The sequence below is a fragment of the Puntigrus tetrazona genome, chromosome 10 (assembly GCF_018831695.1).
Source record: "Puntigrus tetrazona isolate hp1 chromosome 10, ASM1883169v1, whole genome shotgun sequence".
Classification (NCBI taxonomy): Eukaryota; Metazoa; Chordata; class Actinopteri; order Cypriniformes; family Cyprinidae; genus Puntigrus; species Puntigrus tetrazona.
In genome coordinates, this window is record NC_056708.1 from 5,049,759 (window position 1) to 5,067,647 (window position 17,889).

The 17,889-nt window shown below is 38.0% G+C and overlaps 2 protein-coding genes across 3 annotated transcripts; one reads left to right on the forward strand and one right to left on the reverse strand.

Moving 5' to 3' along the window:
• Window positions 1–239: 239 nt before the first annotated feature.
• On the reverse strand, window positions 240–4,006 carry LOC122352871 (zinc finger protein 782). Its single transcript, XM_043250598.1, has 4 exons — window positions 3,627–4,006; window positions 3,405–3,532; window positions 1,665–1,743; window positions 240–1,575 (listed from the first exon to the last, which is right to left on the reverse strand). The coding sequence occupies exons 1-4, from the start codon at window positions 3,889–3,891 to the stop codon at window positions 704–706; spliced, it is 1,344 nt and encodes a 447-aa protein (XP_043106533.1). The 5' UTR covers window positions 3,892–4,006; the 3' UTR covers window positions 240–703.
• A 4,732-nt stretch (window positions 4,007–8,738) lies between these two features.
• LOC122352997 (zinc-binding protein A33-like) lies at window positions 8,739–17,779 on the forward strand. 2 transcript variants are annotated; one of them, XM_043250823.1, is made up of 6 exons: window positions 8,739–9,001; window positions 13,911–14,006; window positions 14,112–14,342; window positions 14,433–14,455; window positions 14,562–14,680; window positions 17,009–17,779. In XM_043250823.1, exons 1-6 carry the CDS (start codon window positions 8,792–8,794, stop codon window positions 17,542–17,544), a joined length of 1,215 nt encoding a protein of 404 aa, XP_043106758.1. In that variant the 5' UTR covers window positions 8,739–8,791; the 3' UTR covers window positions 17,545–17,779. The 2 variants fall into 2 exon arrangements, with proteins under 2 accessions (XP_043106758.1, XP_043106757.1); XM_043250822.1 differs by lacking the exon at window positions 8,739–9,001 and adding an exon at window positions 10,010–11,232.
• The last annotated feature ends 110 nt before the right edge of the window (window positions 17,780–17,889 follow it).

Sequence of the window (17,889 nt, forward strand, 5' to 3'; positions counted from 1 at the left end):
ACCATATCCATTAAAAATTAAACATTTTTGCATTTATTTGATCAAAAATACAGTAAAAACATTAATGTTCTGAAATATCATTACAATTTAAAATAACTATTTTATTTCTGATGCAAAGCTGAATTTTCAGACTTTAGTCATCAGTGTCACGATTTTTCAGGAAATCATTCTGATTTACATTTTAAGAAATGTTTCTTAATATCAGTGTTGAAAACCTTTTGCCGCTTTAACATTTTCATTAAAAAAAAAATCACGTGGAAACCGAGGGCTGAAAATTCATCTTTGCCATCACGGAAATAAATTATTTTTTAATATATGGGAATATGGAAGCTAAATGGATATGGAGCTCAGACATTGTTACCTGTAATAATATTTCACAATATTAGTCATTTTCCTCAAATTTATGCAGCCTTGGTGAGCAGAAGAAACTTGTTTTAAAACATTTAAGAATTTAGCCCAGATGTCAACAACCACCATAAAAGGCCGTGCCTTTGGTTTACCAGAAGAAACAAATTAGTTAGTGGGACAAAAACTACATTACAGAGTAATACACAGCCATACCTGACTATATATTTCTGCTACAATCTACAGCATTACACACAGAGACATTCTTTTTAAGGTGCTTCAACCTCACATTTCCACCGTCGTATTTCACTTTTAACAGCTACTGCAATCTCACGTCGAGAAATAACAAAAACGTGCGCTACATAAAGCTGTGATTTATATCACGGTGACTTTTCCTTGGTTTCCTCCTGACAGGTTTAGCCGTTCTGTCGTGGACAATGAGGTGTTGTTTGAGGGTGACTTGCTGGGTGAAACCCTTTCCGCAGGTTATACAAGTAAAAGGCCGTTCTCCTCTGTGGATGCGTTCGTGATTACACAGGCTAACTTTCTGGGTGAAACTCCTTCCACAGGTGGCACAGCTAAAAGGCCTTTCTCCTCTGTGGATGCGTTCGTGAGCTTGTAAATTTCCTTTCTGCGAGAAGCCTTTTCCGCAAAAACTGCATTTATTGGGTCGTTCCCCCGTGTGGACTAAATAGTGAACGGAGAGATTGGTTTTTGAATGGAAGCATCTCCCGCAGATCTCGCAGCGAAACTTTTCGTTTGGTTTCAGCTTCGAAAAACGATGTTTTCGGAGACGGTTTTTGGCAGCGTTTTGCCTCAGAAACGCCTTCCCGCCGTCATAGCTGCTGAAGTTGTTTGCCGGTTTCTGTACCTTAACTCTCTTTTGGCAGTGTTCGGTGGTGGATGCGGTATCCTCGTGTATTTCCTGTGCTTCTTCGTCCTCCTGAGCCTCAGAGGAAAAGTCACTATTGTGCTCTACTGAAAACTGGTTGAGTATAGAGTGGCCATCAAATTCCAATGGATCCTCTATTGGTGCTATTAACTGGTCGACAGCCTCATCGATGGAGTTTTTCCTAGAGTGTTTGTCTGAGGAATCGGAGGAGGTGTTTTGTATTTCCGATAGCTCTGAAAATTCGGCGGACACAAAATGGCCATCAAAACTTTTTGAGTCTACCACTGGCTCATATGCAGAAGATGTTGGTTGTCCTCTCGAAGCTGGGGGCGTTTTCCCTGTCGGAGTATTTAAAATATTTCAAATCAAGTCAAATAACTTAATTTTAAGCGTAATTAAAGATCTGCTATTAGTTCTGAACAATTACCTGTATAACTGGGATAAGTGTCCACTTCAAAACACTCCTCTTTGATTATGACCAGGTCGGAGTGCTCTTGTTCTCTGTGCTGCATGAAGCAAAGGGAAATTTAGTTTTTTATTTCATTTTTTTAAAAAAATATTTTCTATTCCAGATTCATATTTAACAACCTTGAAAATGATCTAGACCAGAGATTTGCAATCCTGGTCCTGAGGAACTCCCAACATGTCTCCCTAAGCAGTCACACCTCATTCAATTCATCAGCTCATCCCTAAAGACTCCAAAACCTCAAATGTGTGTGTTAGACAAGAGAGACATCACAAATGTGCAGTGTTGGGGGCTTAGGACCAGGGATGGGAATTGCTAATCTAGACCTGTGGTTCTCAACCATGTTCCTGGAACCCCCTGTCCTCCTATTTATACATCTGTGGCCAGAGAAAGCCCATAATGCACTGTGAAAGCTGCGTATTGAATGAATCGCCACATCAGGAATGGAAAGCCCCCTGAGCTAGACCAATGCTTCCCTGTGTACACTTTGAATGTCTCCACACCTGATTCAAGTATAATTTTTAGAGACTGCAAGATCGAATGGTGCTTTCAAGCCAAAATTTTATGTAGAAATGGTACACTGACATCTTGCTTCAACCAAAGTCATTTGAATGCACAACTCTGTAATTACAAGGTTACATACAGTGTATTTGCCACTTTGGATAAAAGTAACATACAGTAATGTAATGTCGCTTCCCCAACTTGCAGTTAACGAAGGTGAGACACTGCAGGTGAATAGGGTTAAAAAAAACGATTAAAACTGGTTTACATTTATAACTGCATAAAATTTGTGTATTACACTTTTTCTAAAATGATATGGCTTAAATGCGCAAACGAGGCATTATTTAATGAAATATGCACTAATTTGCATACATTTGTAGTAAAAAAAAAATCTAAGCACTGGATGAAGTCAGATTCAAAATTCTTATTTTTTTACAGAGGAAAAGTAAAAACTAATTCAAAACTAAAGGGTCATATTTTTTTGTGTATTTGGCCTAATGCAATGTGTTTATGCGGTTTAAGGTGCAAAATAAATAAATAAATAAAAAAATTCCACATGCTGCACATTTTAGCCTCGCCTCCTGAGACTGGTCGATTTGTGCAAAACTCATCGTTATAAAAAAAAAAAAAAAGCAAGGTGTGATCTGATTGGCCAGCTATCCAGTGCGTCTTGATTGGCGGAGCACCGCTAGCATGTGGCGGAAATATTACTTCCCTCACCATAACGTGATGCCGCGACCTGGCGCTGTGCCACCAAAACAATAAAACACATTACAAACGAGGCATTTGTTGCATCCACCGGAGACATAATTACTGATTATCACGACTGTCTTTTTACGCGTCGCACACTCTAATACTCTACACTCTGAAATCGCGTCATGCCACTTATGTATTGCAATTTAAATACTGGCACAAATACATATATGCAGCGTCTCCCCTTAAATGCACCATTCCGCCGTAACCACGAAATAAAGTGCAACAAAAAGTTGTAGTAAAAATGTGCATTTTGATTGTCTATTGCAGTGTGTACAATTCCGGTGTCTTTTTAAAGCACCCTTTGAAAGAGAATCAGAGAATCTGCTTTAAAACATTCCGTCATTTGCAACTTTTTTTTGTACTCATTTACTCATGCGGTATGTAATATGAGCATGAATATGAGTTTGATTTTGGGGTGAACTACTTAAAGGTGATTAAGGGAACCTTATGAGGCGACACGCTGTACAGGTCGACATCGATCGCCAGCTCATCTTCTCTGGACTCGTTCCTCCGATCCCATAAACTGGAGCACCACTCCTTTCCAAATATGCCTTTGATGGAGGGCTGCTCTCCTGTAAGCGGTAAAGCAAGCAGATGCATTGCAATCATATTGGTGCACACGGAAACAGCGTGTCCCATACAATACTACTTGTAGTGATGGTTTACCGTCTTCGGTTTGAACGCAAATAGAGCGATATATTTTGGAGCCAGCGCGCGCTTCTTCCTTTGTGACGCTTTCTTCGTGCCTTTCGCTCCCGAAACAGAGCATTTTGTCCTTGAGAACTGTGTTTTCACCCATGACTCGAGACAGTTCTTGTCGTAAAAACGCAAAATCGCTGTCTACAATTTTGCATATTTCTTCTATTGCCGTTTTGGTCATTATCTCCATTATGGAGCTTACTTGCAACCGAAACGACAGGGATTTTGACATCTTTTGAGACGCTCGCTTTTTTTGTTAGCATGCAAGAAAAATAAACGCGGGCTTAATAAAACCCTGGTTTGGTCACCGAAAAAAAATTATTCCAAATTCTGCAACTTGGTACTGTGCAAAAACCGGAAATACAGTAGCCTATAAAAAGAAGCCCTCTGGCTTTTATCTTGCCGCAGAAAATCGTTAGCTTCCGGTTTGTGATAGACTTTCCCCTGCTTTCAAATTCTTAAGCTATAAATCCTATGAAGTTTCTGACATCAGCTTTAGCGTGTCACAAACAGATATAGATCGGAACGTATTCAAAATAGCAGCATCTAGCCATAAAAAAGGTGTGCATCAGGATAAAAATGTAAAAAATCTAATTTATTATTTATTGTAACGAGCAACATCACTGCATTTAAAATGCACATAAAAGAAAGGTGAAAGAAATAGGAAAAGGAAAGTAGAAATAGATAAGGAAATCGGTACAAAAGATAAGATCATAGTTATTAAAGAGGGTGTTATTTTTACTATTAGTTGAGATTTTTTGCGAAGTGTCGAGAAATGTGTTGTGAATAAAAAAAAAAAAAAAGCAATTTAACCTCTTAAGACTCAAGATAAAGGAAAACGTTTTTTTAAATGTCCTTACATTGTTTAGAGCATTACAAATTATGCACTATATATATATATATATATATATATATATATATATATATATATATATATATATATATATATATATATATATATATACACACACACACACGGAGTGCAGAATTATTAGGCAAATGAGTATTTTGACCACATCATCCTCTTTATGCATGTTGTCTTACTCCAAGCCGTATAGGCTCGAAAGCCTACTACCAATTAAGCATATTAGGTGATGTGCATCTCAGTAATGAGAAGGGGTGTGGTCTAATGACATCAACACCCTATATCAGGTGTGCATAATTATTAGGCAACTTAACAAAAAACAAATATATACCCATTTCAATTATTTATTTTCACCAGTGAAACCAATATAACATCAACAGTCACAAATATACATTTCTGACATTCAAAAATAAAACCAAAACAAATCAGTGACCAATATAGCCAGCTTTCTTTGCAAGGACACTCAAAAGCCTGCCATCCATGGATTCTGTCAGTGTTTTGATCCATTCACCATCAACATTGCGTGCAGCAGCACCCACAGCCTCCCAGACACTGTTCAGAGAGGTGTACTGTTTTCCCTCCTTGTAAATCTCACATTTCATGATGGACCACAGGTTCTCTATGGGGTTCAGATCAGGTGAACAAGGAGGCCAAGTCATTAGTTTTTCTTCTTTTAGACCCTTTCTTGCCAGCCATGCTGTGGAGTACTTGGATGCGTGTGATGGAGCATTGTCCTGCATGAAAATCATGTTTTTCTTGAAGGATGCAGACTTCTTCCTGTACCACTGCTTGAAGGTGTCTTCCAGAAACTGGCAGGAGGACCGGGAGTTGAGCTGGACTCCATCCTCAACCCGAAAAGGCCCCACAAGCTCATCTTTGATGATACCAGCCCAAACCAGTACTCCACCTCCACCTTGCTGGCGTCTGAGTCGGACTGGAGCTCTCTGCCCTTTACCGATCCAGCCACGGGCCCATCAAGACTCACTCTCATTTCATCAGTCCATAAAACCTTAGAAAAATCAGTCTAGAGATATTTCTTGGCCCAGTCTTGACGTTTCAGCTTGTGTGTCTTGTTCAGTGGTGGTCGTTTTTCAGCTTTTCTTACCTTGGCCATGTCTCTGAGTACTGCACACCTCGTGCTTTTGGGCACTCCAGTGATGTTGCAGCTCTGAAATATGGCAAAACTGGTGGCAAGTGGCATCTTGGCAGCTGCACGCTTGACTTTTCTCAGTTCACGGGCAGTTATTTTGCGCCTTGGCTTGCGACCCTGTTGACTATTTTGAACGAAACGCTGGATTGTTCGATGAGCACGCTTCAGAAGCTTGGCAATTTTAAGAGTGCTGCATCCCTCTGCAAGATATCTCACTATTTTTGACTTTCTGGAGCCTGTCAAGTCCTTCTTTTGACCCATTTTGCCAAAGGAAAGGACGTTGCCTAATAATTATGCACACCTGATATAGGGTGTTGATGTCATTAGACCACACCCCTTCTCATTACTGAGATGCACATCACCTAATATGCTTAATTGGTAGTAGGCTTTCGAGCCTATACGGCTTGGACTAAGACAACATGCATAAAGAGGATGATGTGGTCAAAATACTCATTTGCCTAATAATTCTGCACTCCCTGTATATGTATATATGTATGTATATATTTAATCCATTGTAAGTTATTTATTTCATGTCCTCAGTTGAAGACATTGGGACTCAATTTCTTTAATAAATTATGCATGCAAAAGCAATTGATTTTTAAAATCACCAATGCATTTTTAGTTATTCAGATATTTAATTTTTTTTTCCCAAACTTTGTATTAGGATGATTCTCAGCTATGGAAAGATTTGATAAACCATTTTTCTTTCTGTAAAAAGTGTGTAAAATGGTCATATAGAAGTTAAGTAGTTATATACAATAGAACTAAATATATATATAATTTGCATATTAATGTGTTTTGGGGGCAACATGAAAAAATTAATGTAATAATGGGATCAATAATTGACAAGGTTTTCATAATAATATATAATATTTCACAGAATAATGAAATATAATTTCTTTCCCTATTCGTTTCTTATGTCTCTCAAAATGTGTAATAAATATGCTTTTTTGTCCCAATGTCCTCATATGAGAACTAAGATATAATGTCCTAAAATATAAAGAATGGTTACTGTCAGAAAAATGAAGAAATATCTTTTAGGAAAAATGTTGGTTTACATTTTACCTATTAAGCTAATAAAAAAATAAAAAAAAAGTGAAAAAAAAGGAAAGTCAGTATTTGGTTTTTAACAGCTCAATCTTCACACGTTTGAGGGTTGAATGAAAAAAAAGCAAGCAAAATATATATTTGACTGGAATTAACATTATTAGTAAATACAAAAAGTGCACACGGTTTTAGGGACCACTGGGTGTCAGTATGATAGCAAGGGTTTTAGCAAGGGATAGCAAACTATAAATACGCAGTCTTCCAGACACACAGCACACTTAGCTGAATTAACTGATTACATGAAGTTCTCCATGACTTCTATCTTTGTACAGTGTGTGTGCTTATAAGAGACTTTGACCACTCTGTTCTCTATCAGGACTATTTGGTTACATTACTGGACAGCCACGACCCACACTAACCCTAATAAAAGGCGTTTTCTATCGCAGGTGAGGCACCAACCCCCCACTTACTTGCTAACTATTGACATTATAACTCATAGTTCTCTCTGTTGCTCTGGCATCATTACTATTAACATTATTACTACTAGAAATGACTTTTCATGTTCAGTCTTAACCTGTGAATTTAATGCCATTATTTTTCCATTCTATTATAAAAACTGTCAACAATATTTTTCCTTGTTTGTTCTTTTAAAATATTATTTTGGGACTGTAAGACGCAAGTTGAATGACAATTAATCAGATGTCAGTACATCCAAATAGAGTTTAAAATGAGCTGATTTAGTGGATAAAAGTGTAAAATGTTTTTGCGTAGAGTCTTAAAGTTATGGTTTTGTCAAATATAAAATTAGCAATGTTTTACCAAATCTTTTTGTTTGAACTGATATTTGTTTCTAAAAAAGTTCCCAGGATAATATGAGGATGTTCACATATTTTACATTCAGACACATTCAAACGTTCAGAAACAAAGTTTTACTAACATTTTCGGAACGAGGAAAAAAAAAGACATTTTGAATGTTTAAAAAAATTTCAGAAATACCATTTTCATAATGTTTTCAGGATGATAAAGTCAAATGTTTAAAAAATGTTCACATAAACCAAGAAAAAAACATTACTATTTCAGAATGGTAGGATGGACAGTTCCTGTATCCCCACAATGAATGTTTTTAATACATTTAAAAATTGGACGTTTTCAACGTTTACAAAACATTCCGAAATAACGATTTCAAAACTTAATGGGAATGTTAGCAAAATATTCGGACAACTTTTACCTCGTTACCCGCTTTTTACGTTCCAAAAGTTGCATTTTCATTCAGACCAACAAGAGGGCGGACAACATAATAGACCTCAACATAAAACTACTTGGTGTTTGCTTTAAAAAACAACTCATTTCATTAATTCTGAGTCAATTCTTTCTTTTCAGGAAAAATAACTTCACACACGGTGCACGGTTCGAATTTAAAACTTTGCAGGATATTTTCGCTCAGAGAGGTGTTACGCGCTGCATGAAAGGTAATTTTTCAAAAAATCCATAGGGGCACTTTAAAGAAATGAAGGCTGAAGCCCCTTCGCTAGATGATGAGTCCCTGCACTCTGCCGAGAGGTTTTTCAATGTCCCAGTGCCTCTCATGTGGACGTGGCTTTTATAGTCTTTTTTACCAGCTCTGAAGCCTGTCCTCTTTTCACAGTAAAGCATGTGTGAGCAGCATGACAAGAAGCTGCCTGTGCGCCGTGGACCCTGACAATGTAGGGAACCGCAAAATCAGAGCGTCGGCTATCCTATGGAGAGACACTGAGGTCCGATGCAAATTCACAGCATTCAGTGTTATTCTCAGAATTTGTGCAAAAACAATCATTTTGTATACTGAAACTAATCACAGCACGAAACTCGTGGCACGGCATGATAGTGTTTTATATATCGTGCATCGAGTTGCTTGATTATACACTGTTCACATCAGATCTCAATATAGATCGGAGTCTGTGATCATTTATGTCCAGACATCAAATCTAAAGGTCAAGCGTCTGGGTTATGACAGGGCACATAGCGGTATTTTTATCTATAACACTTAGGATAGATGAGACGGCATCTGTACCGCTCATATCAACAGAGAAAATGGAGGACGATTCGCCGCTCTTAGAGGAAGACCCTTGTTGTTCGGTGTGTGGGGAAGTGTTCGGTGTTCCAGTGGTCCTGTGCTGTATTTCCTGCGGGTGCAGCTTTTGTGAAATTTGCTGTCAGCAGTTTTGGGAGGCGCAATGTCCCTTCTGCAGAAAAGGGGCCTCTGGATCCCATCTCAGAAAGTTCAGGGCGCAAAGACTAAAGGTATTAAATCCAGCACAGCTCAGTGATAAAGATGTAATAAAAACCCACATCAGATTGTTCAAGATTATCAATGCATGAAAATAGCAAATCTCATCTTGCTCTTAATTTACGCTTTAATTAATCCTTTTCGCTGAGTATGTCAACGACCACCAGCAACCTTGTTAGAGTGTCTTACAAGACTTTCTTTATATATTCTGTTGGAAAATCCTTAGTTTGTCAGTTGTGTGAAAAAGTCTTTGCCCCTTGTCTGAATTTCTGAGGTTGGACATAACATTGTAAGTGGTCAGATTTCATTATGGATATTGGCATTCGCTTTATTTTTAATGTAAGAACAGGTGTTTATAGTTCGAATGTGCAAGGCCTGTGTCATTCGCTTCTAGTTGTCTAGCTGTGCAAAAACAGTCTGTTATGCTACTTGACATTACAAACTGGTTTATAGCTCAAATACATATACTGTTTACGGCAATACAGTTTACGGCATTGTTTGTTTTGAAATAAGTGTGTGTGTGTGTGTGTATATATATATATAAATGTAGATAAATAACATGAGAATTTATTTTATAAATTTTTAGAGTTACCCATAGGTTTATATTCAATGTTAGAGCTATTTTTGTTATTTTTGCACGTTTTTCTGTCCACCACAGGACACTTTGATTCGTCAACTACCCAGAGTTGATACGAATACTACATTAGTCAACGTTTGATGTAGATCAAAAAAGTTGATCAAAGTTGTCCTGTCGGTTTTATGTTTTAGGACCATTTTGATGAAAGTTTTGATCCACTTCAAATGTTGACTAGTGCACGCAAAGCAAAACCGCTATTTCTAAGCCTATTTTCTCTAAGCCTCAACTGAAGCATTAATTCATCTTTAATAAGGGCTGGTTGTCTCTTTGTCAGAGAGAAAGACACAAAATTATTCCAGGAGTCACAAAGAAGAAATGTCTGAAGATATTCAAGCCTTTTCTGTCTGCATTTCATAAAAAATAAACAAAACAAAACAACAACTGTCAAAAACTGTTTGCTAGTTTGTAAATGTAAAACCTCTGGTTTTTATATTCCATCTGAAGCCTGACTGGGTTATGCTCAATAATAATGATCCTTAACGAAAGCTAAAATTCTGAAATGGTCCAGTCAGATTCCAGAATTAAACCCCAACAAAGTATGGTTAAAGTGTCAGGATCTGTGGAACACATTTCACGCTTCAACGCCTACAAATGTCACTGGGCTGAAGCAGTTCTGCAAGCAGAAGTGTGCCAAAATTCCCCACGTATAAATAACTACAGTAAACATTTGGTTGCGGTTATTGCTGCTAATGGGGGTGCAACCAGATACTGGCTACACCTCCATTAGCAGCATTACATACAAATAGCGCTGAATGTTTTATAACCATCTTTAATGAATGCATGAAAGATTCAACTTGTTGTGTTGTTTATAAGAATTCATGAAAGAGTTCGGATGAAATTCCAGGGGAAGGGGGCAAAAACTTTTTCCAAACCGTTGTTCTTGCCAGTTCAATGCAGTTTATGTGTACTGGGTTTTAATTTTTCTTATGAGGTGTCACACATTATCTTCTCCAATGGAATAAGAAAATCTTGACACACTTCCTCTTACGTCAGTACCGGGGTCGAATCGCGCTCCAGGAGATTGATGTTACATAATGCAATGTTTCGGCATTCATCAGAAGATATCATGTGTCGGCCTAGACTTCGCTGAGTGATGTATACACCGAGTAAATACAGGAGCCAATCAGAAGACAGCTCTCCCAAGGGTAATTTCAAGCGGGAGGGAGGGCTAAGTATCCCCTTGTGACCCAACTGGGCAATGAAGGGCTCAAAGGAACAATGGCCTCCAAGCAGTCAGATCTTGCAGAAGACTTGTCATGTCCCATCTGTGGAAGTATCCTGCAAAAGCCCGTAGTGCTGTTTTGCAGACATCACTTCTGTAAACACTGTTTGGAGAGCCTGTGGATTGGTGGGGGATCTTGCGAATGCCCCCTCTGCTGTCAGCCATCATCTATGGGGGAGCTCATAGTCAACGCCACACTTGCGAAGACCTGCGAAGGCTTTCTGGAGCGCTGCAGAAATGACCCTCTTGCTTGCAAGGAACATGGCGAAGCCTTGACACTCTTCTGTTTGGAGGACCTGGAACCCACTTGTAGCAAATGCAAATCTTCTGCCCACCACAAGGGTCACAGGTTATACCCCTTAAATGAAGCTTCACATGACTGCAAGGTATGTCTACATACAGTTTCACGGTCGCTTGCAACAGTGCTTGACATTATTTAGATGCAGTGTTGATTCCAACCTATAGTTTCTTCAGTGACACCAACAATTCAAGGACAATAAAACTGAAAAACTCATAATCATTTGGACAACCATCTCTTCTCTTTAGGACCTTGAAACTGTTATTTATGGATTCTTGGCTGGGTTCATTATCAGTCTATTAATAGCAGTATGGTAGAGTTGAGACCTCCTGGTAGAGCTGAAACCAGATGCCAATGTGCTTAGTTTAGAGTTGATGAAAGTATACACTAGACTAGTGTCTAAAAAAACTCTTTAAAAGAATTTAAAAATCTTTTAAAGTCAAGACCAAGGACGGATTAGGACCCCCTCCTATCAGTACACATTCTAATTATACCGAAGCAAAGGTTTCACGATGCCCCTTGATTTAGAACCTTTGCTTGTGAGAGTTTTTTTTCACCATAATTTCTAAAGAACCTTTAAGTTAACCTTTAATGTTGAAGGACATCTTGATATAGAATATTTTGCCCAGTGGAAAAGTTCCAGGGATGTTAAAGTTTCCTCATGCAACCACCTTTATTTTTAAGAGTATAATTCTAGTCCCACTAGTCTGGTCTATAATTCATCCTTGGACAGAACTATTAACTATTAAGCTTTTATTAAGGACAAAACTGATCAAATTTGGGGACCGACTACAGCACCACAACCAGTTTAGAAATTCTCTTTTCAAATAGTTGAAACTTTGGAACCACTTGATCTAGAAAACTTTCTCATGCTGATCACATTCAATACATTACATTAAGACACCAATGACAGTAATGGCCATTTTGAAATGTACAGTAATGGTTTTTTTTGATACCTCTCCTTCAAAATTTGTCCAATTCTTTAGAAAACTGTCTCAGATTATCTTTAGACCGAGCTGCACAGAAATGACTGAACAGAGTTTTGAAATTCATCTTCATTCAAAACCTGATCTAAAATTGGTTCAAAGAATTCCTGTTAAACTTTTCATCATTTGAAATTAAACTCTGTATGCTACATCAACACAATGTTTTGAGAATCTATGCCAAAGTGGGGAAAAATCTCACCTATGGGTCATGAGATACTAATAATTTATATTTTTGTTTATAACTTATGAACATGTGATTGGTGTCTGGGTTCTTTGGGTCAAGCGGAATTTTGCCAGGATTCACTGAACCATGTGTAAATTGAAATATCTTTTAAACCATTTGCCATATCTGCAGAAAAATAGGTAAGGATCATAAACACCATATCCTGGAGGTAACTGAACACAGTTCGTTCACAGCGCCACCTAGTGTCACTGAGCTATATTTTTGTCCTATTTATTATTTTTTGTGTTTTTCATTCCCTGGGTTATGCTGATAAGTCATTTGTCACTTTTCATCAATGTACCTGTCCCCCATATTAAAGTAAATGAAAAACTTTTTTTTTGCTACTTAATTTACTACATGCATTTTTGACAATTGCTTTTGTACCAGAGAAAAACAAAGTAGTCCTGTGTTTGTTGACTGTGCTTGTTAGCCATTCTCAGCAGCCTGACGAATGTGTATGAGGATCTAGCTCAGTAGGTCACACCATAGATCAGTGGTTCCCAACCTTTTCTTGTTTGAGGCACCCTTGGAAAGCCTTTCAAAAGTTCCCGGCACCCTTATAAGGAAATAGATATTTAAAATCTCTGTAGCTTTTTTATTATTATTTATTTATTTGTTTCATTTCGAGAGTTTGCATGCAACAACACCTTATACCTAGTCCTAGATGATATGAGAATACTGTTTACACTGATTCTGCCTTAATAAAAAAATTTTGTTGAAATTTTGGCGGCACCCTCAAAAGATCTCATGGCACCCCTTAGTGCCGCGGCACACCGGTTGGGAACCACTGCCATAGATCCTAAATGCTTAGTCATGGGTTTGAAACTAAGTGTGACACATGCATAGATCACAAGAAATGAAAATTGCACTTGGCCTTTCTAAGGATGTCACTTAAAATGATTAAATACATCTTGCTGTGCATTTACATACAAATTTTGTGTTGAATCTTAGTTGAACTTCTATACTTTAGCATCTTCCCAGTGGCACAACAAGATGGGTGGCAAACACCTGGAGAGGCTGAGTTTGATTGATCATTTTGAGTCTTTGATTTTTTTTTAGCTACTTTTTGAACTCACGGAACTCTTGAAATAAGCTCGGCCCCCGTGTGGCTGCTAGCAGATACATTTCCCTAATGGACTCATCTCACGCTTCCAGGTTTAAAAAACTTAATAAGAACTTCTCTTGAGTTAAAGGGTCATAGCAAATGTTGCATTTGCATTCCTTTTACTCACAGAAAGGGGGAAAAAAACCCAGATTGCATTTCTATCTATTTCAAAAAAACAACAACCATTTTATTTAGTTTTAGGAAACCCCTTGCAGAAGTGTAGACTAGTCTTTTGTGAGTAAATTCAATGCTATATTTTATAACACAAAGAATCGGTTTATAAATGTATGTTTAAAATGTAAAAAGAAAAATGTTTCCAAGCTGTGAAGAAGATTCATTGTTTTGTTGGTGCTGGTGCAATCAAATTTTGCCGTTCTTTTTGTTCCGAAGATATTTGACGGAAAGGCTTTTCATCCATTCATTTTCTTAATGATGATCTGCCTTCACTCCAGGAGGAACTCAAAAATGCTTTGAAACCACTTCAGGAAAAACTAAAGCTCTTCCGGAAGGCAAAACTCACTTGCGAGCAAACAATACACCACATTAAGGTACTGTCACATTGAAATTGCTTTGTTAATTAGCTGAACAATTGCAGAAAAAAGATAATGCATTTTCCACTTCAGTAAAAGTAAATGATAAAGTTCTCATTACAGAGTCAGGCAGAGAACGCCGAGAGGCAGATACGAGAGGAGTTTGAGGCTCTGCACCAGTTCCTGCGAGACGAGGAGGCATCCAGGCTTTCCATGCTGAAGCAAGAGAAGGATCAGAAAAGGCAGATGATAAATGATAAGGTTGAAGATTTGGAGAATGACATCACTTCACTTAGCAACACTATCAGAATAGTTGAACAGGAGATGATGTCTAAGGATGTACCATTCCTCAAGGTAAATGTTAATAAAGGAATGACTTGAAACGCAAATCACAATTCACGTTTTGCAATTTTAGTAATCTGTTTGCATTTTTATTCAACTTAGAATTATAAAGACACCATAAAGAGGTACAAATCCTTTCTGCTATTAGTTTTAAACTAATTTTTCCATCTTAATACATTTTCTCTGTGACCTAGACCCACAATAACTCTGTATCCGTTGCTGTATTGACAGAACCTGGCGTATTCCCCAGGATCCACAGATGATAACAGGTTCCCTGCTCGATATAGCCAAACATCTAGGCTCACTGAAGTTTAAAGTCTGGGAAAGAATGATGGAAATCATTCAATATAGTGAGTACATGTTCACGTTTATTTATTTGTTGATTTTTAAAACACTACCAAGAAACGCCTAGATCACATTTATGCAAAATCTGTACCAAAAGTAAGCATAAAACCTGCCAGTACCCTACTGTAATGTTAAAAACTCAATGACATCACTGTAATAAAAAATAAACAGATACTAAAATAATTATATTTATAAAAGTATGGTTACATCTTATTTATGGCGAGCTTGTTACAATGTAGTTATACATTTAAGTACTGAGTAAAATGAATGTTTAGGATTAGGACGACGGTTTGGTGCAAGGTTAAGTTGAAAGTTATTGTGCATAATTTATTTTTAGAAGTATAGTAGGTAATAATATAGCAAGTAGATGTTTAAAACAAAATGTCAAAAATGTCATAATGTATAAATATCACTTTTTTATGTAAAGTGCCTCCTCTTGGTAAATATGAGCAAAGGTGGTAGCATTGTTTATTTAAATAATTTAGAAAAGTCTAACATATCATATGTAAAACAATGGAAAGTTAGTGGGGAGGGTGCCATTATGAAATACATGTTTATCTCTAGTTGGCACCCGATTATTAAGACATCCTTTACCCAGGATAACAGCTCTGCGTTTTCTCCCTGTAATGCCTGAAGAGTTTGGAGAACACCTGATAGGAAATCAGATATCGTTCCTTCATTCAGAATCCGACCAATCCTTCAGAATACCAGCTCCGTGCTGGTGCTTCTCCTCTTTAATTCACCTCACTCGTTTTTAATCGCTTTTATACGGTTGGGAGGACTGAGACAGCCACGGCAAAAGCTTTATTTTGTGCTCAGTGACTATTTTGTGTTGATTTTGATGTTTGTTTTGGATCATCGTCTTGATGGAAGATCCAAACATGATAAGATTTCTAACTGAGGAAGTCAGATTTAGATTTTTTTATCTGTTGGAGCTTGACAGAATCCATGCCACGCATCTGAACAAAAGTCATCCAGGATCTCCAGCAGAAAAATAGGCCCACAACATTAAAGATCCAGCAGTATGTTTAACTGTGGACATGGACTACTTTTTATCCCTGTTTGATGTCAGAAAGCTTTTTCATCTGATCAGATGAAGTCAGTGTCATTTGAAGTCCCAGTCGTGTCTGACAAATGAACATGCTGGAGATTGCTTTTGGATGAGTTAGGAGTTTTTTTCTTCAAACCCATTTGAACAACATGTGTCAATGTAGTGGCTGTTTGATATATATATATTTTAGACTTTTCTGACTCCAAATTACACAATTCTCTGCAATTCCCCAGGTGTGATACTCGAGAGTCTTTGATCACTCAAACTCTCCTCCTCGCTTGAACATTAGGACGATACAGACACACATCCTCTTCCAGGCAGATTTGTAATATCAGTAGTTGATTGGAATTTCTTAGTTATTGCCCTGATGGTGGAAATAGGTTTTTTTAATGTTTAACTATTTCCTACAACTACTTACTGTTTTGTGAAGTTTAAAAATCTTGTTCTGTACATCAGAAGATCTCTATTCTTTGGTTTTACTCCTTGTCATAGATGAATACGGTAATTTGGCCTTTGTTTTCATTATATTCATAATCCTGTGGAACAGTATGTCACTGCTGTTATGCTACAAAATAAATATGCAATCTAAATATGAATGAATATACGAGTATGAGTTATTATACTCCTAAGCATTTCTAGAGGTGTCGGTGCCAGCTGCCTTGTGATTTGTGCGTCAACACTCAAGGTGAGCTGAATTGATTCCTGTCTGGATGCCCTTTGCCGATCCCGAATGCCGATCCCAGTACTGTTGTATCTAAAAAAAAACAAAAGGCATCAAAAGTGCATGAAAATAAAAAAAGGAGAATTTCTAGGGGTGCCAATAATTGTGATCAGCATGCATTGGAGAAAAACATTTATTTCTTAACGTGAGTTTCCAGCCATTTCCAATTGTTTTTAATTCAATGAAAGTTTTTGATCACTGTACTTGATTTGTTTTTTATGCATTTGAGCTCCCTGCAGTGAGCGCAATTCATTGTTGCAAATAATAGTGGATAGTGTTGTAATTTTCTCTGGATAATGGTACGTGTGCTGTAAAGCACTCGTTTTGTGGGATTTATTGGCAGCCTGTGTAGCACAAAAATTATTTAGAGACTATTTCGATATTTTAAATGCTTAATCCACCTAAAATAAAAAGTTTGTCATTTAAATCACTTACCCCATGTCGTTCCAAACCCATAAGCATTTAAAAATCAAACAAACAAAACATATAGCTGCTATAAAGAGACCGTTTTCTTGCCAAGAAACATCAGCATTTACCTTTCAAACCCTTCCTTTGCTGCAGCTCCAGTGACCCTCGATCCAAACACTGCGGCAAGCTGCTTCCTCCTGTCAGAGGATCTGACTACAATACAGTGCTGCGCTCAGACCTTCAAACTCCCAGAAAACCCTGAGCGCTTTGACATAGGTGCAGAGGTGCTGGGCTACGAGGGCTTCAGCTCGGGGCGACACAGCTGGGACGTGGAGGTCAAAAACAACACCTACTGGGTCATTGGAGTCGCAAGCGCATCCATCAGCCGGAAGGGAAAGCACGTGTTGACCCCTGCAGAGGGCTTCTGGACCATTAGGCTACGAAACGGAGAGTATAAAGCCTGCACCGCCCCATGGTCCCCGCTCACTATGACTAAGGAGCCGCAGGTGGTGAGGATCGTGTTGGACATGAACAGGTCAAGAGTGACTTTCTACGACCCACGAGAAAGAACGCCTCTCTTCACCTTCATGGACATCATCACTCCGAGAGCATTCCCATACTTTTGCAGCGCCTGTAAGGAGCACCCCTTGAAAGTGCTGCCAGCCTGGATCTCTATCAAGACAGACTGATGAGAAGAACGTCCCTCTCAGCATTTCTTTCCTCTAGTCTCTCCTCGTGTTTCTTTTGAGTGAGCTAGGATGGAAATACACTTCAGTTCTACTTGTTTCGGATTTCGAACCTGACGACCTGGACAGCTTACTTAAAGGGGTGTCGAGATATACCCATATTGAAGATGATATTGACATTGGGAAAAATTAATATTAAATGTTGACTGTATTACACTATAATGCTGGTTGTTACTTAAAAAAATCAATGCAGTAGCTGCCTCTTATTAAATAGTAGGGGAAAAACAGTATGTATAATAGTATGTATTCACAGCAGCAAAAAATACTTCTGGAGAAATACTTAAGTGT

Coding starts and splice junctions, on each gene's coding strand:
- LOC122352871 (XM_043250598.1), bottom strand. CDS start 3,891: ATGTCAAAATCCCTGTCGTTTCGGTTGCAAGTAAGCTCCATAATGGAG. Junction 3,533..3,626: donor TTGCGTTCAAACCGAAGACG/GTAAACCATCAC, acceptor TACCGCTTACAG/GAGAGCAGCCCTCCATCAAA. Junction 1,576..1,664: donor CACTTATCCCAGTTATACAG/GTAATTGTTCAG, acceptor ATACTCCGACAG/GGAAAACGCCCCCAGCTTCG.
- LOC122352997 (XM_043250822.1), top strand. CDS start 10,843: ATGGCCTCCAAGCAGTCAGATCTTGCAGAAGACTTGTCATGTCCCATC. Junction 14,007..14,111: donor AAACAATACACCACATTAAG/GTACTGTCACAT, acceptor TTCTCATTACAG/AGTCAGGCAGAGAACGCCGA. Junction 14,343..14,432: donor AGGATGTACCATTCCTCAAG/GTAAATGTTAAT, acceptor TATTCAACTTAG/AATTATAAAGACACCATAAA.